General features: G+C 40.3%; 2 protein-coding genes across 29 annotated transcripts in view; both read right to left on the minus strand.

Annotated features, from left to right (window-relative positions):
• Positions 1-339: 339 nt before the first annotated feature.
• On the minus strand, positions 340-20,455 carry ZFAND4 (zinc finger AN1-type containing 4). Of its 11 annotated transcripts, none has more exons than XR_014948657.1 (11): positions 19,849-20,155; positions 19,064-19,353; positions 13,056-13,131; positions 12,893-12,960; positions 11,245-11,431; positions 8,388-8,535; positions 6,395-7,576; positions 5,808-5,862; positions 4,168-4,285; positions 1,190-2,848; positions 340-1,087 (listed from the first exon to the last, which is right to left on the minus strand). XR_014948657.1 is itself a non-coding variant. In XM_085554502.1 (11 exons), the coding sequence occupies exons 2-11, from the start codon at positions 19,245-19,247 to the stop codon at positions 2,713-2,715; spliced, it is 2,058 nt and encodes a 685-aa protein (XP_085410628.1). In that variant the 5' UTR covers positions 19,248-19,353; positions 19,849-20,155; the 3' UTR covers positions 340-2,712. The 11 variants fall into 11 exon arrangements, 9 of the variants coding, with proteins under 9 accessions (XP_085410628.1, XP_015722240.2, XP_085410627.1 ...); XR_014948656.1 differs by having other exon boundaries at positions 340-1,108; XM_085554502.1 differs by having other exon boundaries at positions 340-2,848; positions 4,168-4,282; positions 6,395-7,059; positions 7,153-7,576.
• A 509-nt stretch (positions 20,456-20,964) lies between these two features.
• Positions 20,965-26,060, minus strand: part of WASHC2C (WASH complex subunit 2C) — a 30,219-nt gene continuing 25,123 nt past the window's right edge. For all 18 annotated transcript variants that reach the window (XM_085554491.1, XM_085554490.1, XM_085554488.1 and 15 more), the window contains 3 exons: positions 25,457-26,053; positions 24,658-24,832; positions 20,965-21,454 (listed from right to left, as the gene is read on the minus strand). In XM_085554491.1, the coding sequence (XP_085410617.1) occupies positions 21,318-21,454; positions 24,658-24,832; positions 25,457-26,053 (909 nt within the window). In that variant the 3' untranslated portion in view covers positions 20,965-21,317. The remainder of the gene's footprint in view (positions 21,455-24,657; positions 24,833-25,456; positions 26,054-26,060) is intronic.

The raw sequence follows: 26,060 nt of genomic DNA on the forward strand, positions 1-26,060 counted from the left end.
AACATAAAACATCAGCAATCCAGCCTTGTCTGTGACAAGATTGTTAGCAGAGGCACCACTGCAATTACATCCCAAGAGAATGCCAGCTGAATAGACAGGAATTGCAAGTAGACAGATTTTTATCACCATGGGAGATTTCAGGGGAAAAAAAAGAAAGGAAATCTTTCATTCAAGATCCAGAAATGCTTAAATGCCTCTGACAGCTCAGGGGAGCTCACCAATTTGACATGAGAATCCTGGAGGCGGTTCACTGAAAGCCTGGTCTGGTTAAGTCTCACAGGTCCTCCAGTTAAAGAAAAAAGAAATGAAAGGAGGGTAGAGAAGCACACAGAGTCACTGTTAAACTTCTATCATGTAAAAGCTTTATGATACAATCTAATTACATGAGCAAACACACAAAGCTAAATGGATGTCTACAGCACCACACAGAACACCGAGTGATATTCAGAAAACCAAACCATTTAGGCAAGTTTACACAGTAAACAGTAATTAACCCATAGCACAGCCTAATGCAGGATTCAGTAAAACCTGGTAACATAAATCAGCAAATAAAATAGTTAATTACAGACCTAACTGCTTTTAGGGCTGTACTGCTGCTTGAAAAATAAGAGTGCCTGTAATACAGTATTGCAGATCAGAACAAAACAAGAAGATTTCTGCCCCCCAAAAAACCTGTATCAGATATAATCAATACAAGGTATAACATTATGAGAAACTACAACCATAGAACTTTCCAGAACATACAGTATCATAACAATCTCTAAGTATGGTTACACACTGCAGGAAGCAGTTGTGCGTATGCAGAAAGGGAGAGTCACAACCAAGATTTGACTCAGTTGTGAGCTCTTAGTAAAACTTGAATACGGCCACTCTAACACACAGGCAAAAAAATAACCCTGACAATGACACTTGAGCAATATCAGATTAAGAGATGACAGCTGATATTACTTTAATTCCACTTCCTCTCAGAGATCTACTATACCCACAAAGGAACGACACATCTGTCTTGAAGGTGCCGAGTCACAACTGCTGGGAAAACACTCCCACACGTGCCCAGTTTCTTGGTATTTTCCTTCAGCATCAAACACTGTGTTGGAGAGAACAAAAACTGCAAGCAGTCCTTCACATTCAGTGCACCATTTTCTAAGAAGAAGAGGTCCAGAGATGACATACAGAACAACCACCTTACCATGTGTCTGCCTAGAGGAGTGAATCCAAAAACTGTATTCCAAGGATGTCGCTCTCTGAAAACTCCAAGGGAAGAAACTGCTGGCAGACCACAGCGAAAGGATTTCCTCCAAGGGTGAGAATTCTTCAAATTACTTCTCTTTGTTTCATTGATCTTCCTTCTGTTATTGGCCCAACTTGTAACTGCTGTGCTCATCAGATGCTACTGTTTGCAAAGCAGCATAGACAACATAGACATTTTAACACCAAAACCAACAAAGTACTTCTGGAATTGAGCAAAAAAAGGACTACGACATTTAAATGTGTAGATGCAACGTAGGGATTCATACTGGAGCATCCTGAGCAATACAAACTTCTAAAGACTCTGGACAGGAGTTAGGCTAAAGCACATAAGGCTCCAAATATTGCTTCCTGACGTAGCTACATGCTCATTAAAGGGTGTCTCATGCAAGCAAATACTGAATTGTCTTTTTGTATCAGTAGGAGGCGATAAAGGTTACAGGCTAAAACATCATTCGTTGTACACCTATTTTGCCTTTGCTACCACGTCCAAGAGGTTTACCTAAAGCAGTGTTGGCCACTTCTAATGGAGGTATGTGGGAATTTTGCCACTGACTTCAGTGGCAACAGAGACTTCTGAAGTGCTTCTGAAAGAATAAAAATACCTCCTTCTCCCCCACTCCCAATGCTTAATTTAGGAACATGCTTTGAAATAGGCCGTCATTTTGTGCATCTATAAGATCAGAAGCCAGAATAAAATGTAATATTTATTAGAATTTCTTCCAGTAACAGCATTCAACACCTTAACAAACTGAGCTGTGAAGTCTTTAAAAAAAAAATAAACTAGGATTACAAAAAAAGGTAAAATAAGTCGTTCCTTATATTTAATATCATCAAGTGGGATTTTCTATTTTAAAAACCCATTTGTAATATAAACAGAATTATTTTATGAAAATGTGATTTAACATGATGTTGTTTTCTGGATGGATACACAGTGTATGAATACCGACCTGAATGGAAGGGGGGGCAGAGTACACTACCGCCTTGCTCGAAACAGGCAGTTAGAAAAACGGGAAGGGAGGAAGATCACTCCAGTGAAATAACTTAAGATACCACGCAATGGACAAAAAAGGCAACAGTACAGAAGACACTACATGACGCCCTCATTACAACACCCCCTTGAGTCTGGTTATACTGTAAATTAAGTTAGTAAAGTGCATCTTTAAAAGACTTGTCTAGTGAAATACCGTTTCCAAATATAAAACACAACACAAGACGTGCAGGAACAGTTAAATCATAGTGTGAGTTTTTAAAAACTAACTTTTCATTCACTAAAGAAGAAAAGTTACAACTGCAGTAGTGTTCACATTATTCTTCAATAGGATGCATCCTTGTGTGCTTTTGATACTTGGCAAATCCTCAGATACGGAGCGTGGGTGGCAAAATTATGCAGTTTAAGCAAGTGCTTCTCTCAATGAAATACAACTCTTCAATGGCAGAATGGCCACATGCAGCACAGCCACGTTAGATTTTGGGAAGCTTTGGTGCACTAACGACGGGATTGGTCTCCTGTAAATACCTTCTCCCTGTACTCTTATAGTCGTAGGTGCAGGTGTGAGTCTCTGCATAGCGGTGTGTTGCACAGAAGTTGTTTCCACATCTGAAGAATCAAGAATATTAGAAGTTACAAGCTTTTAAAAGCTTTTAACTCTAACATGCTGGGAGCACTTTGGCTTAATCATGTCTTGTTCACTTGACACGACTGCTTGGATTCTAGTCATCTTTGACTGATAACATTAACTGGTAATCAAAACATTTTTTGACTGAATGCTGCAGTTTTAACCCAACTCTCTCTTCAGCTGGGAATTTAAGCCACCTCAGTACTCTTGAAATCAGCTAGAAAGGATCACAAATACAGAAGTTAAGAATGACAGGCTTTGATCTATTTTATTTTGTTTTAAAGATTTCACACAACATTAGTAGGTAGAATTCAGAGGACAAATGGATAGAACTAAAATAATGGCATCAGGGCAAAGCCACATGATGTATTTCAATTAAAAAATGCCACATCAGTGTAATCACTGAAGTAACTATTTAGTTCAGCATGTGATTTCTGCCTGACATAAACTGAAATTAGTTAGTACCAATTTAGTCAGCTGTAGAGATGATAGACGGGTAAACTGCAGGGAACACAGTTGGTTATACAGGAAGTTAAGTATGCGTATTTCCAGAATCAGTTGCAAATTCAATGAGGTAAAATAAGTATTTTCCCCTTGATACACAACATGCTTACTGGGAAAATAAAATAATAATAATAATAAAGGAAACAATGTATGTTGTACCTAACCTGAAAAAGTGCTTGGAGACCAATATTAGCTTCACGGAACCTCAAGACTGTAGAGGCTGGAAGGGACCCTTAGAGATCATCTACTTCAACACCCTTGCCCAAGCAGGCTCCCTAGACCACGCTGCACAGGCAGGCATCCAGGTGGGTCTCGAACGTCTCCAGAGAAGGAGACTCCACAAGCTCCTCTGCAGCCTCTTCCAGTGCTCTGCCACACTTTCTGTGAAGAAGTTCTTACACACATTTGTGCAGAACTTTCTGTGCTTCAGTTTGCGGCTATTTCCATCCTGTTGCTTGAAGTACTTGATTAAGTTGCTTTCTGACCGTACAGCAATGACATCATTCAGAAACAGAATGTTCTTTAAATGGATTGAGCATTACTATCTCATTACTGTATTCCTCTCTCTACCTATCTGGGTTTGTAACAAACTCTGCAGCCTTTCCTGAGGCTTTCCTGCCCAGTAACAACTTTGTTCTCCTTTTGTTCCTGCTTCTGTAATCACCAGTCTGTAACTCTTTCAACTTTGAAAGCTGGCTTTTGACATGCTAGGTTTCAGTGAACATCATGAAGCAAAGAAAACCTTTTGGTTATCCCAGCTATTTACCTTAAACAGCCAGTTTCACACCACGCCTACCTGCACTCATAGCTGGTTGCCAATCCAGTTTTCTTGCCACAGAGAAAGCAATACTTTGCAATTTTCTTTTTTGCTTGAATTGAGCCATTCACAGGTGGAAGATGGGTTGTTTCACCTGCTTTCAGAGGTAGAGAGACAGCAAAGACAATTTTATTTATTTCTGATCACAAACAAGCTGAAGTTATCTTCCAAACTCCAGATTTATTTTCCATTTCTTAGGATGCCTCAAGTGGGACCCTCAAGCCCAAAAAGTAAAAACACACAAGACAAAACGGAACACACCTCAAGCCTACGAACACCTTTGGAAGGGCCAGTGCAATGTATGACTTCGATACATGATTATTTTACATCTGTTAAAAATTCATATAAGCAAGTAGTTACAGGGGGGGAAAAAATAAATTGAATTTATTAATGCCATTCCCAAATGCAAAATTAAAATACACAGTGCAACTGGGAAAGCACCACACATTATAGCTTTCTGAAGAACTGAACATTCAACTACACAGTATATAGTATATGCATTAGCTAATAACTCAAGTTTACCAAATAAATATAACAGTATTAAAAAATCTTGTGGGCACATAAAAACTGCAGTAAAAGTGCATGATAACTACATAGCTTCATAAGACACTTTGTGGATGTTCCTTAGACTTAAGTACTCAAAAATTCATATTACCTGCTTTGTAACTGGAAAGCACATAAATAAAAGTAATCTTTTCTCCTTCTGCAGAAGCAAGCTTTTACTTACACACGCTTACCATATGCTGGATATAGAAAATGATCAACACATTCTCTCAAACACATTTCAGTGCTCGTATCACTATATTATCAGGGTGCTCCCCTGAAAAAAATGACCTAATGAAGTGGTCTTTCTGAAGTGCACTGCTAATCACAACAGCTGTTTCTCAGCTGAGACACCGTGGCTACAAGCAATAGCTAACACCAGGTCACTGCTACACATTGCGGTCCTATCTACCAATCATCCTACCATCATCTAAGAACAGAAACTTCAGGCAACATTTGTCAATGCCACCCATATCATTATCTAAAAGCATAGTATTCCAGAAGCATCAGTTTGTGTAGCTTGAGAAAATAAGCTTGAAAACATTCCTTACTTTGAACCACACATAAACAGAAAAACAGAACATCAGCCCCTACAGCAGCTGTTGTAACATGAAATAACTACACAAAATCAAGGCCTTAAATAACAACAGGACTTTGGCTAGTTAAAGAAGCGATCATTACCTTTCTCTCAAGGGGATGCATAATATGACACCCACTTTGTTTTCTCATGTCTGAAACCTTTTGGAAAATACATCTCTGCTTGAGAAAACAAACCAAAGGAATCTATTCATCACAGCTGCATCCAAAATGGAGTAAATGATGTAAATGATAGAAAGTTAGGCTTCCCCATCATGCAGACTTGTCTCTTTTGTCATAAAGTTGTTATGGACAAACATTTTCTGATGTTCACTGCCAATTATTCTAAGCTGCACCCCAGTTTAGACAAGAAGGCACAAGCTACTTTCACAGCTTTTGCCCTTACAATTATGAAAGATGTACGATTTTTGTCCTCTAAACATGTGATAAACCAGGAAAGATTAAAGAGCCATCTTCAGTTACTAAGTCACATTACTTACCTACTCTTTTCCCTACAGCTGCATTACTTCCATTCATTCCACGCCCATGCGCAGACTGAAAAAAAAAAAAATTTCCACAAGGAAATTACTAGCAGATGGAAATTAAAAGAATACTCAGGCAGTCTGGTATCGGCTTGTTTGAAACCAACGTTGTAACAGAGTAGCTACTAAAACAGTCCAAGACTTCTGTACAAAAATATATAAATACAACATAAAGCCTTACTCAGAATGACTGACTGAATTTTAATAGTCTCACAGTATTTCACAAACACCAACACAACACAGCACACTGCAGATCTGAAGCCAGGAACGTACGGTACAATTCACAGGGAGAATTTTGGAATAAGTGCAATTAGTGAGCAGCAGAAATCAGAAATCAGTCATAATTCTATCATTGCAATAACTAGTAGTTTTAACTGTGAACTAAACAACCAATTACTTCTAGGACCCATTTAGATAAACACATAGATAAGATACAAAAAGGAATTTGGAAAATAGATGCAGACAAAGACAAGATAAGAGCTTTCAGAACGCCAATGCTGGAAAGACAGGATAAACCCAATTTCTTTGGAAATATTAGTACTCACTAGGATATATTCAGCAGCTTCTTTTGGAGGAGCAGTTTTCCTAAAGCTTTCTTCATGAAAACTCTGCAGGTTTGTAGGTAGTGCAATACCAGAAGTCCGAAACCTGCCAGTCCCACAAGAACTCCGTAAACTTTCCCTGCTTGTGCTTCGGGCCAGCGAAGCTAGAAATCCCAAGTTATTTACAGAACTCACAGGTTCTTTGGATGCCTTGTTAGCCACATCTGCAATGTCTCTAGCTTCTGCTTTAGCAATTCTATCCGGTCTTTTGCTAAGTGGTTCTAGTTTCATGCTATGAAATCTAGCAGTCCTAGAAAAGGAGGAATCTGCTATACTACGGACTTCCAAAGATCGGAGTGTGTCCGGTGAGGCTGCAGATCTCAAGTTACAAGACTCAAAGCATTTGGGTTGTGTTTGTGGTTTCAGGGAACCAGGATGTGCCACTTGTGATGAATACCAAAGAGGTGACAAAAGCATACTTTTCTGAGGACTTAATTGATGAGTACTGAGAAGTCCGGTTCCCATTGCTGCAGTGCTCAGTACTTTACTTATAGGTTTCTTGTGCTGTTCTATAACCTTAGATTCTTCACCTCCATCAGAGAGTTCAAGTTCTGGGTTCACCTTTCCTGCGTCGTATACCTCGCTACACTGTTCAGTGGTGTTTGTTTCTGTAAACAAAGCAAAAGTATCTGTTTCAGACAGAAGTTTTTCTTCCGTCCCATACAGTTCTACATTTGTTAGATTTGGATATAATACAGAACCTTCCTCTGTTGTTGAAGTCACATTTTCAGACGCTTTTTCCAAATTTGCAGGCAGAGATGAAACAGGACTCAAAATACCATTCGTAGGTACTTTTGCATTTTCTAGTTCAACACGAGATATTTTTGGTGGTAACCTGATGCTGCCAACTGACTGAGACCAAGAATTGCTCCGCCAAGTATCATCTTCCTTAAGAAAGTCATTAGCTGGGGATGGCATTGTTTTACCAGTAGTGGCCAAAGAGGCCAATGCTGTAAGTGCATTTTGGGACGACTCTGAAGGATATGAATTCCCAGAAGGAGGTAGGCAGGACTGTCCTATATGAGGAAGCACTCTTAAAAACCGGTGACGAGCAGCAGCTGCTGCACCACTGGATGGTCGAGGAGCTGTTGGAGGACGAGGTTTCACCTTGACAGTTTTTTTAGGCTATTAAAAAAAAAAAAAACAACAAACAGGCAAAAACAAAACCAGCAGTTAGTATTTGAATTATGGAGGCGATCAGAAACCTGGCTGAGATCATATTTGGAGGAATTCTGACAGTATAAGGCCAGAAAACACAGTCATATCATTCCTGCTACTCTCTCACCTGTTGCTAACTACAAAGTCTTCACACATACATCAGAATATCAAGATCAAAGATTATAATCAGAAAAGATCATATGTCAGAGGAATAAGAAAAGGGAAGCCAGAACACCAGTGACGTTATCCAGAAGAGCAGAGTCTCAAGACAAAAAATGAAAGAAAAAGCATATCTTCATCTTACATCTTGGGAACCAAGACAGACATGAAATAATTTTACTAATCCAGATCTCCTGAATACCAGACTAATGTTTTATCTGCTGGGTAATCTTGTTCTCATATTCAACTCCACAGGACTCTTAGTTACAGCAATTCTTATATGAAATTAGAAATAAGTTCCATTCTCTACTGGGAGAGTGCTAGAAAGCAATATTACTTAAAGTATCAGAAGAAAAACAACCACAACAAAAATAACACAAACACATGCAGGACAAGCACTGTATTCTTTGAGTACTGAAAGGTAGATCCAAGGGAAGCCAATGCCCCAGGGAAGAACATTAAAGTGCTGCTGTTCTTTTTGAATAAGAGATAATAAATCATAAACCCTTTATCACTCTACTCCTCCAGAAAGGGAAGTATCTAATTTGCTTTCCTAAAAAGCCCATACTGACAAAGCGCAAACTATTTGATCATAGAAGAATTTAAATCACACTTTCACCTTTTTACTTAGATTCATGTTCTCCATCTTCGCCTTGAGCAGTTTCATTTTATTCATAGTAATTGAATTTTCAATAATCTGCTGTCCAGAAGGTGATGCCTCTGTCTCATCTTCATCATCAGCATATAAATTATAAACTGAACCACCACTAAAAACAATAAAAGAAACTTTGTTTTCACCTCTAACCAACTTAATTATGTTTTCAATGTATTCTCACAACTAGAAAGTCAAATCCGCAGTTGATCTGTTGACAAAGCATTATGAAAAACTGTATGCAAAGACATTTCAAATCCATTATTTTACAATATAAGCATTCCTTATTAAGAGTGCTCACAAAAATGATGACGCTGAATGCAGCACACAGTCCCACCTCTGGGAAGTTGTTATACCATATACAGCCGGTTCACACTCACTATATATTTTTCCCCACAGAGGGAATATCCAGTTCCACAAGTGTCTCCTGAAGGTATGGCCAAAGCTGTTAACAGTGTGACTCAGACAACAAGCTGATCAGCTTTCCAATTAATCAGACACTGGCATGGAAGGAAAGTCCAAATTTCTATCCATCCTGAGGGGTGTTCTCACCATAAATGGAAATGGAGGGGTCACCCATGTGGATGTGATATTCTATTTCTCCTTTTCAAAATAAAAAAAAAAAAAAAATGAAAAAAGGATCAGTTTAGGTTTCTAAAGAGTCTCACATTCGGGAAAAAAAAATACAGATTAGAATTGCTACAGCTAAGACAAAACAGCTTAATTCAGTTGTCTGTCACTGGAAGTTTGCACTGTATTTTTCCAATTCGTATTCCAATAGAAAGCAAAAACTCAACATTTTAAAATTTGATTTGTTTTCTTTCCTAGGAAGCATTAATCACTCACACACATCCAACATCTGACAGATAAATAAAAGAACCATTTTGAGTGTCCATTCATTACAAACTGATGCTTTTCCAATCTCATACATAATACTTTTTAAAGAGTGTTTTTATTCTTCCATTAGTCTGTCAGCATCTAGAAATTGTGACAATCTGGCAATTCCCTTATCTTCATGAAAATGCTTGATTCAAACAAAAATTTCTTCTCTCCAAAAGAGACCAAGGAACAACTAAAGGTGATGGGCAAGTCAGTACCAAAACTCTGTACCAAAGCCAGCACCTTTTCAGATTCTTGCAAATCTGAGTTTAGTTAAGAGCCAGTGTTTTTGTACTGACTTTCCTAATCCTTCTCCTAAAACATAGCAAAATACACAAAGTAACACAGCTAGGAGACAGAATTTTAAGAGCAGAAACAGAACAAGTTAGAAGAATAGCACAGTCATTTCTTACCAGACACTGAACAGCTCAGTACAGGGATGGCTGGCACACACATTACATACCTCTCCTGGTAAAGATTCAACACTACATAATCACATCAGAATTATAAATCTTCAAAGATTTACATCATCAACTCAAAACCGTTCTCTGAACTTCCCCTCCTTCAAGGTAAGAATAGAAAGAACAGGGATGCAACAGTCCTGTGCTTCACTTTCTCCCTCTCTATGTAAAATGAATTGTTTTGTTTGGTTTTTATTCTCCATTTTCTGACTAAAGCTATGAAAGTAGGATGGGGATATTTGTTCTTCATTATACTTTGAGCCCATTTCTCAACTGACTTTCTCCATTGGTGTCAACACTCTCGAGTTCTTGCTTACAGAATGTGTGCTTCAAAGATGATCAGTATATTGTTAAAACACTGCCAGTTCTCCTCCACAATTTCAGGTATTTTCTTTTAATCCAGAGACAACTACCACTGTATGTACTTACACTTTGACAAGCTTTAACAATTAAATGTAAGTAATATAAAACAATCAGAGCAATCAAACAAAACTTAAATACCTAATTTCTAAACCGCAGTCACTATATATTCATATGTGAGAAATGTGACCTTGGTTTCACTTTATAAACAGTGAAAAGAATAGCTAACAATGTTGGAACATTGCAAACCTTTATCTTGGAAAACGTAGCCAGTCCTTACAACTCTTTTAATAAATGTACAGATATCACATTTTTCATGGGATTAAAAAACTTACCCCAAAGCTCCAGTAAGGACAACATCATATTTTTTCCAATATACTTTATCAATTTTGATAATGTCAGAAAAAGAATCAGACTAGCAGCCTGTTTACCATAAAATAGTAGCTTAACTGGCAGTCTAACTCCTTTGTTAACATCAGTACTTCGATTCTAAGACAAGTTTGGTGTTTCAACATTAGCTAAACTGAAGTCAACTTATGTTCAAAGGTCAGCTCTATTAATAATTATTTCACTATTTTTTTCTAAAAAGAATGAAAAAAAAATAAAAACAGCTTCTCTAAAACTTCAGGCAAACTGTTTACATTGTTACACTGACAATCATTTATCTTCCTGTCTGATCACTTGCACAAGTCATTTCTGTATAAAAAAGATTTACACTGGAGACAGAAATGTTTATAATACTAAACAAATGCCTTGGAGTGGAAAAGAAAAATTGTAATAACTTTTTTTCTTTTTAATTAATGGAAGTTTTTAATATCCTTGTTGCCAGGTTGACATTCTCATGTGTAAAACTGCCTTTGAGAAAGAGGGCTGCAATACTGAGAACTGCCTCAAGTACAAGAACAGCATTAGCTCCTTTTACTGCCACGCAGAGATAGACAACATTCAGCATGATCAATGACCACAGAGACTTACTGTGTAGTCAGGTCAACCACTTACAGCATTTTGGCAGCCCTTATTGCGCAATTGTTCCAATATTCCAGATATTATTTTGACAGATAAAACTGAAGATGACATTATTCTTCAAGATGGGGATGCCACATAAAGATTAAAACCAACTTTACCTCAAAGATTCAGACAAGGGAGTTAAAGTACCATCTCCTCGGTCTACTACACGGAAGAAATTCAACTGATCTCCTTCTCGATATACTAAGAAGGTAACTTGTTTGTTAGATGGTCCTTTCTCCCAGATCTCATCTCTGCTCGGATCCATGTATTCAGCTATTTCCCTTATAGGGTCTTCTACAGGAACTATGAAGAGAAGAAAAAAACCAAATGATTTCAACTTCTGGTAGTAACACTGTATTTTCAGACCACACTAAATACAAGTACAGTTACAACACAGATGTTTTTCCAGCAAGTCTGCCCACTGGAAGACAACACCAATCAGAGATTCAACTTGAAACAGTCTCTTTCAGACTTTCTTGCAGTTCTGCAAAAAGCACTCTATAGATTCAAGTCATGTGCTTAAATATCCCAGATTTACAACTCCACATTTCAGTGAATTCTTTATTAGCAAGCAAAGTCTACGAAACAAACAGTTTTGCAAATAAACTAGTTGAAATGTTAACTGCTATATATTTACTGTTTAAATAATCCATCCTCTGAAAACCTCTGTTTGTTCACTAATCACAGTTTAAAATCCATTCCCAAGGTGCACTTTAGAGTTTAGGACTCTAAGCTGTTCCACTCTCAGATCTTCTTACAGATACAAGAGGAAAAAAGTCAACCAATAAGAACAATTGTTAAATGTTTCAGAGGTGAGCCCACTTCAGAGTAAGAAAAACTGGCCCAAAATAAAACTCCTGGAGTAACTTGTTTTTTATTCTTTTTCTCCAAATAGCCTCAATGTGGATAATTCTACCACTACAGAATCAGAAGAAAAATAAGTTCAATTTTACATAGTAAAACGTAACACCCTAGCTGTGTTTCTTCCATTAAGGCAGCAGATCCCTTGATTCTTTTACTGAGAGAACTCAAGTACTGCAATCAGGAAGTCCTTCATGAGGAACAGCTAAATGCTTGCAGAAAGCTTGTCATAGCTCGAACCACCCAACTGTCAGCTGCGGCCAGATAATAATCAGGCCTCTTAAGGTACTGAGTTCTTATAAAACAAAGACTAACATAATTCTCCTACAGTAATACAACCAAAAATGTGAATTTTCAGTTAAGTTTACAATGCAAATACATCTTGTTTTACAAAAGCATTGCAGCCGAGGCTTCATTACATTAAAGCACTCAAATGTTAGGAGCAGTTTTTTCACCATCTCTGAGAGCTCAGTTCAGTTTACTATTGGAATTCCCACTGTAAAAGACAGGTGGAGTGTTTTCCCAGTGAAAATTATTAAAAGGGTTTCTACACTTTCTGTTTTCATTCCTCCATGGATGATCCACAAAACCAAAGCTGAAGCAATACCCATTTTTTATTAAACAATGATGCTACAGCAGCATTGCTTTCTTTCCTGAAGAATTGTTTACTTTAAGACTTGATGATGCTGTGCAAACACATATTCCTTAAAGTAAGAGCAAACACGATTAGAAGAGATGGTGCATTTGTTACACTAAAGAAAAAAAAAATAGAGGGATACTTTTACCAAGCCCTGCCCAACTAGTTGGGAGCTGAAGTCTGCTTGCCTGAAATAGTTAAGAGTAGCTGTTCACTGTTTAACTTGCTACATGAAACCATTAGTTCTTAACAAAATTAGCACCTACCTCTTCTAGTGTTGATAGGTCCACCTCGCATAGCCAGAACTAACTTCAGAGTGCAGCCTTCTGAAATGCTGTAAATAACAATGAATTAATTTTTGTAACAGTCTCTGTTGTCTGTGCTAATAATTATTTAGAAATATCCATCGTAATTTTATTCTGCACTTACTTATAATCATTCAAGCAATAGTCATCTTTCAGTTCCACATTATTCCAAATTAAGTGCTGCTGAGAGACAGGAATACCTATAGGAAGTATAAAAAAGATAAAAATTTGATGAGAGGGCTTTTGGGAAGTTTTGCTTTTTGAAGAATGCGTGCGTACAAGGTTAAGAGATAAGAAGGGAGATCGCAAGAGAAAGAAGCAAGCAGGACAAGGGCAGACACTTGAGCAGCCCTCAATGACAGTATCCAACCTTCTGAATAGTTTTTACGAAGGTGATGTTTTCAGCAGGCCTGTGTTCACACAAGGAACTCAACCTCTTGGCTCAACAGGTCTGTAGAAGCATTCAGTTGCTTCAGACTTCATAGAATACATGATCTCTTCTAGTCATCAGTTGAGGGAGGGTAGGTTTTTCCCCCCTCTTATCTGTACCTCAGAGCCTTCTGTCTACCGACACAAAAAACTGGATAAAACTAACTACAGAAGTACTAAATTATTTATTACAGATAAATTCTGTGATACTCTGTGTTACTCACAGCTTGGACAAGGTTGCATTAGAGTCACTGGTGACAGCTCTCCTATAGTGCTGACAACTATAAACATGTTTTTCATCACTTGATAGAAAAATCAGAAGCTCATATATATAACACAACGAAATTCCTCCTACAAACGTTTACCTTCTTTAGGCGCTCTTCTAGACCATCAGAACGCTTTAATACTATTCTCTAGTAACACTCATTTTCAACTCAAGTCTTGGGACAGATTTGGCACGCTTACTTAACAGTCTACATGAAGCCCACTTTTGTTTCTTTTAGCCTGCGCAACCAACTCATTTAGATACAGGCACGATACACATTGAATAGAGGAAGCATAAAGCTGGTACAACCTGAGGTCTTCACACATTTCTATTAGAACACTGCCTCTTCTCAACTTTTAGACAGTTAAGAGAGGATGACACATCTCTGGTCGCCAGAAAGAGTAAGGCTACCGGGGAGATGAACAGCTTTCCTTTCTGCCATTGAAAATAAATAAAAAGGCTAAAGCAATCTTATCACACACTTTCATTCTTGGTCACTTGAGCATCACATTGTGTCATTTGTTGCTCATTTACATGCTTTGATATTTAAAAAGAGGTATAAGTAGCTATAACATGCAGACTTCTAAAAATACATGTTGTGAGAGGGGAATGCAAAGATCAGTGTCTTTCAGGTGTTTTGGCACCAGCACGCAGCTTCTCAAGGCTGGTGACAGTGTTTGGCAAGTTGGAGCAGAAAGTCAGTAAAGCAGCCCCTTCCTAAGCCAGAGAAGGAGCATGAAGCCACCAACATCCATCAACAGCAAAGAGGAAAGAAAATGGGACCAAACTCTGTCAAAAGCCCAAGCAGATTCGACAAGCTAAGCAGACACTCCCATCTAGAAGACTGATTGCATTTTGGTGGAACTACCCTTGCTTTTTTTAACGCTTCAACAATTTGCTTCTCCCACTACAGCTAACATTTTATTTCATGAATGCCCAACACAACTCTGCTGCACTTGGAAGGTAGTCAGAACAAGTCCTGTATTATCTGAAGCACACAAGCCATTTATGAGACCAGATGCATTCATATAGTAGACCAACATAATAGCTATTATCCTGCCAGCTATTTAATAACTGGCTACTGGTTAAGTTTCAAGTCTGCAGCGCAAGCAAAACGAGAATGAGCTGGCAAGAGCCAGCAAGTCTGCAATAAAGTCCTTTTCTTTGTTGTTTTGCAGTCTCCTGATCACAAACAGTCATTACGGTCTGCATTTGTTATGGTTTCAGCAGCCTCCAAGGAGCAATTTCCAATTACTCTGATAAACTGAGACAGTGTTTGTTAAAAAGGCTGGCTTGCAACTGGCAGCACTGCTGTGATGCATGTTTTTGTTCATCTAACAGTGACAACGTATTTTTGATTAAACGAGCAGATGAAAACACAATAGTCTGGTATAACGGGAAACAGACAAGTATTTATTATTAATTCCCTTTCATGCTGCTTTCTAGGAATTCTGTATACATGCACAAATTAAATGCTATACAGTTTATAGGTTTAAATGCAAGAAGTTAGGCATCAGCTGACTGTAAATGCCCCATTCCAAGAGGCATTCAAGGCTAGGCTAGATATGGTTCTGGGCAGCCTGGTTTAGTGGTTGGTGACCCTGCACACAGTAGGGGGTTTCAAACTAGATGATCACTGTGGTCCTTTTCAACCCAGGCCATTCTATGATGCTATGGTTATATCAAATTTTCCTTCAAAAGACATCTCCGTGCAAGTTCAGTACATAGAATAGGCAACAATAATGAGAACTATGAGATACTCATCTACTACCCCCTCCTCCTTAAACAGCGCAGGACTGCATCACTGCTCTGCTGTTAGTACTGAGAAGAAAATAGGGCAATGAGCAAAAGCTCAGCGCTCAAAAGCAAGTGGGCAAACCAGGTGATGCTGTGGGAAAACAGAAGTTTCTTCAGACTGTCAACACATCTGTAGCCACTTCAACAAACAAAACGACCTATTAAAATAGTGACAATGGGAGCACAGAAAAGGGAAGGAGGGATTTGATGCTGCCTCTGAATCAGCCATTCAAGACACACCCAAGACATACCTCTTTACTCTTTCTGGCAATGAAAGCAGGCTCTAAAAACTGATGTGGTTTGACCCTAAGAAAGCCCTACAGATTTTAAAGCAACCTTTATTTTACGTTGTAGGTAGAATTTACTATGTCTAGGAAGACAAATATTTTAAACTCAAAGTTCAAATGCAATGTACTTCTCTTTCATCCCATGTTGAAATTGCTGCAGAGTTCCTTAAACATTTACTTTTTACTTGTGCTTACACAGGCTGGGCCCACAGCCTCCAGTTTGCCCCCTGAACTGCCTACACTAGGGAAGGGCTGCAAAGGTTCACACCAACTTACGGCACCAGGAGATGTTTCCATAACACTCAAAGTCACCAGCCTTCATTTATACAAGAGTAGCCTATATTAGTGTACACAGTTTCATGTATTATCTGCAATTCTTTTACAGGCCAAAGAATTAAACAGTGCACTGACTGAATGTTCCCTCTATAAAATTAAACATAATAAAACGTGGATCTGAGTGAGCAATACTAAACCTCACCCAGCCCAGCAGCCACAAAGACTTGTGCATTGGAGGAAGCAAGAAGAGATCACTTGAGGGAGCAGCCAATGTTTATCATTTAAAATGAATGCTAATTGCTCAATTGGTGAAATCCTGCTATTTTTAAGCACCATCAATGTGATAAACCTCAGTCTTTCACATCATTTTGAAACCCAGGTACTGTCCTACCCCTGACCACCAACACATGGTCCGACTTTAAGATCCAAATATCTATAATTAAACCAAAAGGACAACACCACACACAACTGCTGGCTGAGAGCATTCTGGCTTTTATGCCACCAGCACAGACAAAGGGAGATAGTTCTTCTCCAGCATAATGCTTAAGAAGGCTCCTTCAGTGAATCCAATGCTAGAGATGATTCATCTGAAGTGGATCCAAAGTCTTTATTGGAACAAATCAAAGTTCTGATAGCAAGTGCTTGCTACGTGTATGGGACATGTATCAGACACATGCCTGGATCTGATCCAAAAACACAGCTAACTCCAATTTACCAGCTGATGCGCACAGAAATTTTAGATGCGCTAAAATCCATTAATGCATTTTAACCCACATACACTGATTAAAGCTAACTGGAATGAGAGAGCTGAGATCCGGAGCTCTTTTTAGTAGGGTACCAATGTCTACTGCAGCTGTCTAAACAAACCCTGGACACATCAGCTCGCTAAAGAGTTACCAAGATGACAAACACTACCAGAAGTATTTCAAAATTCCTTACATGTCATCCATATTACCCCTTCTCATTACAGTTGACCGCTATTGGCAGTCTAGTTTTTGACAGAAGTTATTTATTGACTCAGTTTTTACTATGAGCCTCTTAGAACTAGAGGGGCTGATGTCAATTTACCAAATCTGTTAAATTCTGATGCGATTCTACATGTTGTACTTGGAGATGTCAGGTAGCAAAACAAACCATTTTTCCAAATCTTACTTTTGAATGCTTACGTACCATCATCCTCAACTCATACATCAGCCTACAGAGACAACACACTGAGAGACCTGTAGATTCTCCTAGCAGCATAGGAGCATTCTCCAGACACATATGCAGATTAACTAGGAGAGGTTCACACTCCATGAAAGTTGAAATAAAACAATAATAAAAAGCAAAAAATAGCTGCTGGGAAAGAAAAAAAAGCTGCTCTCTGCTTCCCATGCCAGACAATAACCACAAAATTACTTCACAACTCTCCCTTCACCTGAGTGATTCATTGCTTGAACTTTTGCTCTACGATAGAAACTTCACTGTTGAAAAGCTAGAGATCTTTTAACTATGTTCTGAGGTACTAAAGGATTTGATTATAAGAACCAAATTATTAAGTGAATAAAGTGAGCACCTAAATCATTAATTTATCGCCATAGAACGTACAACATAAAAGACAAATTTCTGGTAAGTGCTGCACTCTTCTTATAAGAAATCATGACACTTTTAAATTGGGCATAACCAGCCTGCAATAACAGGCTGTAGATATAATTCAGAATGCCAAGCTGCAGACTCCTATTTTGGACAAGAAATTCCAATTCTTCTTCCTCACATTTTCCACTGGTCTCTTCACGCATCTTTTGAAGCCCCTGACTTCATCTGTACTGTCTCAACAGTTTGCCTTCTTACCCACCCACATCTTTTGTACCACTATAATCTCTAACATAGTTAAAATAAATAAATCCATAATTTTCACTTTTCACCTCTAGCCTCCAGAAGCCCCTCAACATGTTCCCTGACTCGAGTTTAACTAAGGCACTACTACAGACAACAAAACTATGTCTGCACAGCTACACTAATTCAATCACACAGATGTAAATCTCTAGTTACGCACAGGGCGGAGCTTCTTGTATGTAATCCCATTAGCCAAAAGTCACTCTTATTGCCATGACCTCACTAGCCAAAAGTCACCCTTACTGTCACAATGCTTCTGCTCCAGTTCATTAGCATTGATTTCCATACAGGGAGAAGAGTATCCTCGATTCAAGCATCGTATTACATCTCCCAAGTGGGTTCCACGCAGACAGAAGAATGAAAAATGTGGACAGGTACACAGGGGAAAGAGGATCCCTTGTCTTGAAATTCGAAACTGCTTTACAGTCAGCTTAGGCAGCTACAGTCCTGTAAGGACTATGAAGTGCATGCACACAATATTGCAAAGCAGCAGGAGTACCAATATAGAGGCATTCTGAATCACATTCTTCCATGCAGGAAGAGGAGAGAACTGACCCACCACACGTTTTCTCCTTCCCTTAGCATCACGTCAACCTCATAAATTAAAGGTTATCACTTAGCAAGACACGCGCAAAGTTCATTGCATTGCAAAGCAGCACTTCAGCCAGACTGCCACCACCATAATACCTCTCATCTACTCACAGCTCCCACCAGCAGCCTCACGCTGTCCTTGTATCTGGCCTGTAGCAGTTACCCTTTTGACTGTGCTATCAGATAAACACAACTGCCATAACCCAACCAACCTAGCAGGCAACAGCGGCAACACTCAGACTGAAGTGCACTCAGAGCTGCAATACAGATGTACTGTAAGACTCCTGACAGCCCCTGCTTTGAGAACCCTCATTGACTAACAAGGGACAGACAATGTGCTGAACACCAAAAAGGTTATATCCCATGTGATAAAGAGAATTAGTAATTTGGCATAGGTGTCTTACAAATTATTGCTGACACAAACATTAGAAAAAAGAAAAAACCCAATAAAGCCTACGGTACAAACTGATAGGAAAATTAAAGAAAAAACAACTCCAAAACCTAACCCATGAGTTGAATGTCTAGCTTACATGTAAAACTGAATGAGTAATCTGTAAAACAAGACTTCCTCTGAAGTGATGGAATTAAAACTCAAACAAAAGAGAACGGTACCTTCCAGCCTCTGAATCTTTGCTTTGACAGAAATCACAGTTTCAAAGGGCGAAACACGCAGCTCAAAGCACGTCCCTGTGAGTGTTTCAATGAAGAGCTCCATGGTTTCATAGAAGGGAAGTTTGTAGTGAAACGGCCCCATGTTATCCTCGTTGAAGAAAGGAGGCTCCTTCTTGTTGGCCATGACAAAGGACTCACAGCTCGGTAGGAAGCTCTGCCAGAAAGCCGCGTCCTGCTCCCAGCCCTGGGGACAGGTGAGGTGTATCGCTGCTCATGTTGGGAACGGCCACCTATAAAGCAAACACGCACAGCCTGACAACGTCTGGGTACAGCCGTTCCCGTTTATTCCAGAAGAAAAACAAAACAGCAGATAAGAGCTGGGAAATTAGCATCTAGGTCGTGCAGAGAACCGCGTCGGCACCAGGACCCTGTGGCATCAGGCAGCATTTCAGGATCTCATTTCAGGATCTTTGGCTATCCGCTCGTTTACGGTTTGCTCACCCGGGCAGCCCGACCCCTCGCAGCACCAACCGCACGGGAACCGCGGCACCCGTCCGAGCCCGGAGGCCCCACGGCGGGGCGGGGGAGCGGGGCTGTCACAGACAAAGGAGAGGGAGCAGCTGCCCACCGCCGCTGCCCACCGCCTCCCCCGCGCCTCAGGGGCGGCCTCGCCTCGCCCGCCCCCGGGGGACACCTTAACTCCCTTCCACCGCAGGGAACCGGAGGAGGGAAGGCAGAAGAGCGGCAGCCGCGCAGCAGCGATGGAGGGCAGGCTGCCAACCTACCTGCCGCCGCCGGGCCCGCTCGAGGGCTACGAGAAGACGGGAGGGGGAGGAGGAGGAGGCGCGGCGCGGTGTGACCCTCCTCCGCCCGGCTCGCCTCGTGCAGCGGGGGGAGGAGCCGCCGCCGGCAGGAGGGGGCACCGCAGAGCGCCCGCAGCCCGGCAGCCTCCGCGCCTACCTCGCCTTTATGACATCCCCGGCGGGACGGCTCCCACGGCCGAATGAGGCGGCCGGGCTGGGCGGCTCGGCCAATCGGCTCCTCCGGGGGGCGGGGATCGCGGTCCCGTCGGGGCCGGTGCCGCTTGTTGTGGTCGTTAAGACGCGGGGAGGCGGAGCGTGAGCGCAAGGACCCGGATCCAGCGCTCCGTGGCCGGTAGCGCTGTGTACGTCACACAGGGACGGATGGGACATGTAGTCCCTCAGCTGCGCTTCTCAGCTAAAGAGAAAGCAGCTCATAAGCACTCCAACCTACATATGGGGCACAACGGCAGATGCACGGCCTATAAATAACAGCTACCGTCTGTGTGCATCTCTTACATTCTGCTCACTGCACGTCAGCACTATGGTGCGTGCCCTGCTCCATGAGAAGGGTGGTAAGTGGTGAAGCAGGCCTTTGTCATGCCCTGCACTGAGGGCTGCGTGCGGCACTGACAGCTTGGAAGCAGCCAAGCAAGGTCGGTGCAGATGGACTGCCCGGGATGTGCTGTCTGTAACACCTGGGCAAACCTAGGCAGGTGAAAAACCTCATTTTCACAAAACATACAACTTGTTTTATGTTTTTTGTTCAAAAAACATACAACTCGAACAAAAGATGATGTTAATCTTCTGTTATCTGCTGTAGCACATTCCAATGGAGAAGTTTCAACTATTATTTTTACAGATTGCGTTAGCTGTCAACATGAAATAACCAGTCTCTCTCTGCTGTCAATCCCTGCACTCACATTTATGTAATCCTGCTCTGAAGAGGAGCTGTACCTGATAGCAGAACCCAGCCCAGCACTAGCATTAGCTCAGGAGATCGACAGCTGATCCAGAGAAAGCACAGCAGTGGATATTTTCTAGTCACGATGCAGATATCCTTCACAAGTGGTAGAAAGGAAAGCAAGACATACACACATATCTCATTTAACAGACTCGATTTACTATTTAACAATATCAATGATTCTCTCTATAGATCTGTTCAATAAAACAAACTATACTTTGTATAATAGATAACTTCATTGAAGGTATTGCACGGGCTATATTCTTCTGGCCACCATGGGAAAAATAGCAGGAGGTTACTGTCCTCTTTAAATATATCATTAAGCGCAATTAGACCCAGCACAAGAGCATATTAACCATTTTAAATGGGTAATCTGTCATTTAAATATCCACAGCCACCTCACTTCAGGTCTACTGGATTAGGGAATCCAGAGTATTAGTACTGGACAGGGCGCAGGGAAGGCCTCCTCTCTGCAACATGCTCCTGTTGGCTACTGGCCTCCAAAGGCATTCAGTGGGTCATCAAACGTGCTCAGTGCCTTGCTTTCAGGTTTCACTTCCGAGGCTGCCTGAGATGATCTGCTTTTGGGAGTGGGTTTCTTGATCTGGCTGCCAGAGAATATATCATCTAGATATGGGGGAAAAAAAAAAGAAGAAAAAAAGAAAGATAGATAGCTTTAAAGGGAATTGACTACTAAACAGAAGTATCATTGTACAGAAAAGTCCCCAGCACACAACAGCGCCTGCCAAGGACATTCTGTGATAAACAAATGCTTTTCTGCTGCAATTCTAGTTGGATTTGTTAAGGACATACGTGGGAGCTGCTAGCTGCAAGTCAAATCAAGAATAGCTTTGCTTCTCCATAAAGCTGAATAATACTTAGATTTTATAACATATTCAAGCTCTCAAAAGCATTTGACAAGTATTAATAAGTTAAATGTCTGCAATAAATTTCATCTTGCAAGTTCCAAAAGACAACCTCCTGCTTATCTAGAACATTAGCATTTGAAGAACTTGAGAGAGTCCATTAATTGTTGAGACTGGTGACAAAGAAAATCACAAGAGAAAAATCACAGAACTTGGTAGTGATTGCTGTGCCATCTGCTAGCCATACCAGAGAGTCTGTAACCTATAGCACAACAAAAACACAGCACGCAGCACTGGAGAACAGGACACAGCTAAGACGCAGGAGGCAGATTGCTCTGACCACCTTCCTGCTGAGTAGTCAAAAAGTCTGTCTGCAGTCCTGAATCGAGACCTCCCACTACCTTTAATATATTTATTTTACAAGGCAAAGATACCTGGATTCCTTATGATTCACAAGGCCCTTATATAGACGGTTTTGAACCCCTACTTAGAAAACACACCCCACACAGAGATTCTTAGTTATTTACTGGTCCAGAATATGAATGTTAATATTCCAGCCTTAAATATGTAACCTAACCTTCAGCAGAGGCCAAACAAGAAGCGGCCTGTCACAAGATGCTTGCCTTTCACTTCTTGCTGCTTCTTCCCCTCCAGCATGTTCACTACTGTGCTGATGGTAAGGATTACACAGAATAATCCAGGACAGCATTTCAGCACAACAGCAGTTAGAAAAAGCAGTAAAATAGAGTAATCCCCTACTGGCATCGCTCCAAAGCAAAAAGCTGTCACATGGATTTGCTTTACAGTCAGCTGGGAAGTAGTGTGAGTGCTATCAGCAGTACAGGTATCACACGCATTTCATAACAAGGCTTGTTACAGAAAGAGAAGAGAGTTTTGGCGATGAATTCCAGCATTTGTCAATGCACAAAAAGAGTTCACTCTCATTTTTGTTGTGGTTTTTTTTTGGCTTTTCTAGATGGACAGAGACAACATCAAGATGCTCGTGTCATCAGCCACACAGTCACTGAAGAGGTGAGAAGGATAAAGACCTACAAGGGAATTTTTCCTAATACTGCCTGCACAAGCTTATCACGAATGTACTAAATAATGATACAAAACTGTGGTAGAACAAAGAAAGCAAGCAGCTTGTGGCCTTAACACTGTTGAACTGCAGCCATTCAAGTGTTGTATCTGCAGCAGAAAGGATCTCCCGCTATATTCAGCCTAGATAAAGTGTTACCATATTGCTGAATCCAAATCTTAATCTGCAGAACAGGGAAGTGCCAGGCGAGAACATCTTCACCAGAGCTGTATTGCTCTGGGCACTAAGAAGCTGCATACCTGCAGCTGCAACAAAAACAAAGCCCCAGAGCAGGCAAGTCCAACCAACAGACCACGTGTGGCCCTAGACAGCTGATAAATGTAGCCCCAAAAAATCATAAACTGTTAACATTATTAAGTGATATTTTTCATGAATCAGGCATGGTTTACATGTTTTTAGTGCCCTTATTTTTTATGTCTTAATAAAAATATAAAGTTTTATTACTTGTAACAGATAATTTATGCATATTCTATTCCAATTATTATTTATATATGTGACTCGAGACAATTCCTCTTCAACAGTGCAGCCCAGGAAAGCCAAAAGGTTGGACATGACACCTGTGCTCTAGAGGAAAATCAAATCTACCAGATACATGGGGCTGTAGATGCTCCTATGTATCAACATCAAACGAGACACCAGACAACAAGCTCTGGCACTAGAATGCATGTCAGAAGTACAATGCAAAGAACAGGACCCGTCATTACTTATCTTCCAAGCTATTTTCAAATTGGCACTCTCCAATTCTTTTTTTCAACACAAGGCTCTGGATTTGAATGCAAAAGTATTTTAAAAAGGTCGTGGTTTGGGAAGTTCTCTCATTTGCTACAGGCTACATGGAAAACAGTAAACTATTAAATTCTTCTAAAGTAATCTTAGAATGAGATATTTCTCTTGATTCAGTACATCTTTCAAGAATCTTGCCTGCAAATCTGAAAATGTGTTTATTTTTATTTTTTAATGTATCAATTGGGAATGCTTTGAAATTTCAACCTTTTCATTCTCTGGCAAGTTTTAATCCCTTTATAGACTTCAGCCAGGTCACTCCATCAGGTCCAAGTGCTTAACAGAACCCCAGCCAAACACTGATAAATTAAGGTTTGTTTTGAATAGGTTGAACAGAATGGAGGCTCACAGGAATCAAATCCAGAGGGGAAAGGACTTTTCCTTTTTAGAGGAAAAGAATTATGTGAATCTCAAAGGAGAGCTATAAACATGAAGAGCCTGAGAACAGATGCAGTTCAGAGATCAAATGACTTCTGATACCTCCCACTGACAGAACAAGAAAGCAGCATGCTTCGCATCATTTCAAGTTACTATATACTGTTGGGGTTTTTTTGTTTGTTTTTTTCAACAATTATACAGAGCAAACTTTGCTTTCAGGGGTAGCATTTCCAAACTGCTCTGGGTATACACTGATATAAACAAAATCTTAAGATCTTAAGAGCTTTAAAGTAGTTAATGCAGCTGAGGGTGGGGAAAGATTTATTCACATCATCAGTGATTCATCTGCAAACAGGATACAAGAAGCTGTGCAAATTTAAATACGGAACTTATCTTTCAGTGCTGTAACAGCATGAGATTATTCTCTTACTCAAGACAAGAGACATTCTAATCCCCACAGATGAAAAGATCCCCACAGGAATTAAACTATTCCTCCTCTTAAAAGGGTTTTAAACATATCTCTAAAACAATTTAAATCTGTGCTTTTCCTACAGATCTAGGAAGTTCTCACACAAGATTAAAATCTTGCATGTTCCCAGACTTTAGAGCAGTTAATAGTTCAAGAAAGTGAAGGGTTCGAAACCATCTCAGATAAACTCATTTGGAGACATGACATTAATAACAAGACATTAGACACTCACCCATATCGTCATCAAATATGGATTTCTGTTCCACCTTTTTCTTGGTCTTCTTTTCTTTTGGTTTTACAGTAAGATCCGCAAAGATATCAATGTTATCATCAAAGAGGTTAGTCTCTGGCATTTTCTCTTTTGCTTTGTTCATTGGCTTAATCGCCTCAGTAGCAAATATATCATCCTTGAAGCAAAGTATAGAGAGATTATCAATACAAAGCATGCTTCAAGAGAACAATCATTACCTGTACACTGCAGCTAAGTTGTTTAGAAGACTGACAGCCTTGGGCTTCTCAAACCTGAGAAGTTTGAGTCCCTTCTCCCCTGCTGGAGGTTCCCTAGTGAGGGACTGTGCACAGGTCAAATACAGAGATACAGAGATTGTCACCTCTCCTGAATGCCAACCTTACTCTTTTCTTGAAAGATCTATCTGAGCTGCTGTGCACTGAACAGAAGCAGAAGAGAACTAAATACTTCATTAAAAAATAATCATAAATAAATAAATAAATAATAAACATGGGTATGTTGTCACAGCATGTTCATTGCCCTGTCTGCTCTGTGTTAAGGTTTCACCTTTTAATCCACACTTGGTAATAAACAAATGAGCACCTAAAATAAGGGTTTCTGTTGCCCAGTATCAGAGTACAATTGATGCTTCATTAACTGTTCTGTACAATCCCCTTCCTACAGCAGCCTCCACTTAGCCTGTGCTTGAGTATAAGTATTTGCATATAAAGCCCTGGGGATCAAAAAGGCCAAGGCAGCAGGCTATCCTTCCCAACTCCTACCAGCAAGCCTCAGCCATTACCTCAAAAATATCTGGTGCAGCAGAGTCAACAGCTTGCCAAACAGCAGACTTCAGCTCCTTCCCAGTTTTCTGACTGGCGAACAGAGAATCTTCCTCTTCCTCCAAAAATGATATAGGGCTGTTTTTTGCTGAAGATTTTTGCTGTATAGACTGGAAAAGATCACTGCTGTCCTGACTACCCAGAACAGACAGTTCAGGCTTTTTCTCCATGCCCTTGATGGGTTCGCTGGCCACACTGGCTGGCATTTCCCCCTTCGATTTTGATTGTGTAGCTGTTCTGGATGTTGAGTGGCTTGCAAAAAGGTCTTCTGATTCAAACAGATCATCTCCTTGGTCTGTGGATTCAGGAAGAATTTTGTTTGTCAGAATGCTGCCATGAGCTGGTAGTGATGAACCAGAGAGAAAGCCATTTTCTTTAGACTCTGCTTCAGTAACAACAAGCTCCTTCACATTCTCTACTGCTGATCTCTGATTTGGTACTGGGAACTGTGGTTCTTTAGCACTGTCCACTTCTTCACTCTCACCAGACTCTTGGGCAGCCAGACGGCGGGCCATTCTGCTTGGAGGCCTTCGTTTTCCTGTAACCTTGATTCTGGTCTGGTGG

Source organism: Coturnix japonica, chromosome 8 (genome assembly GCF_054131305.1).
Source record: "Coturnix japonica strain WE chromosome 8, WE-NBRP24, whole genome shotgun sequence".
NCBI classification, from domain to species: domain Eukaryota; kingdom Metazoa; phylum Chordata; class Aves; order Galliformes; family Phasianidae; genus Coturnix; species Coturnix japonica.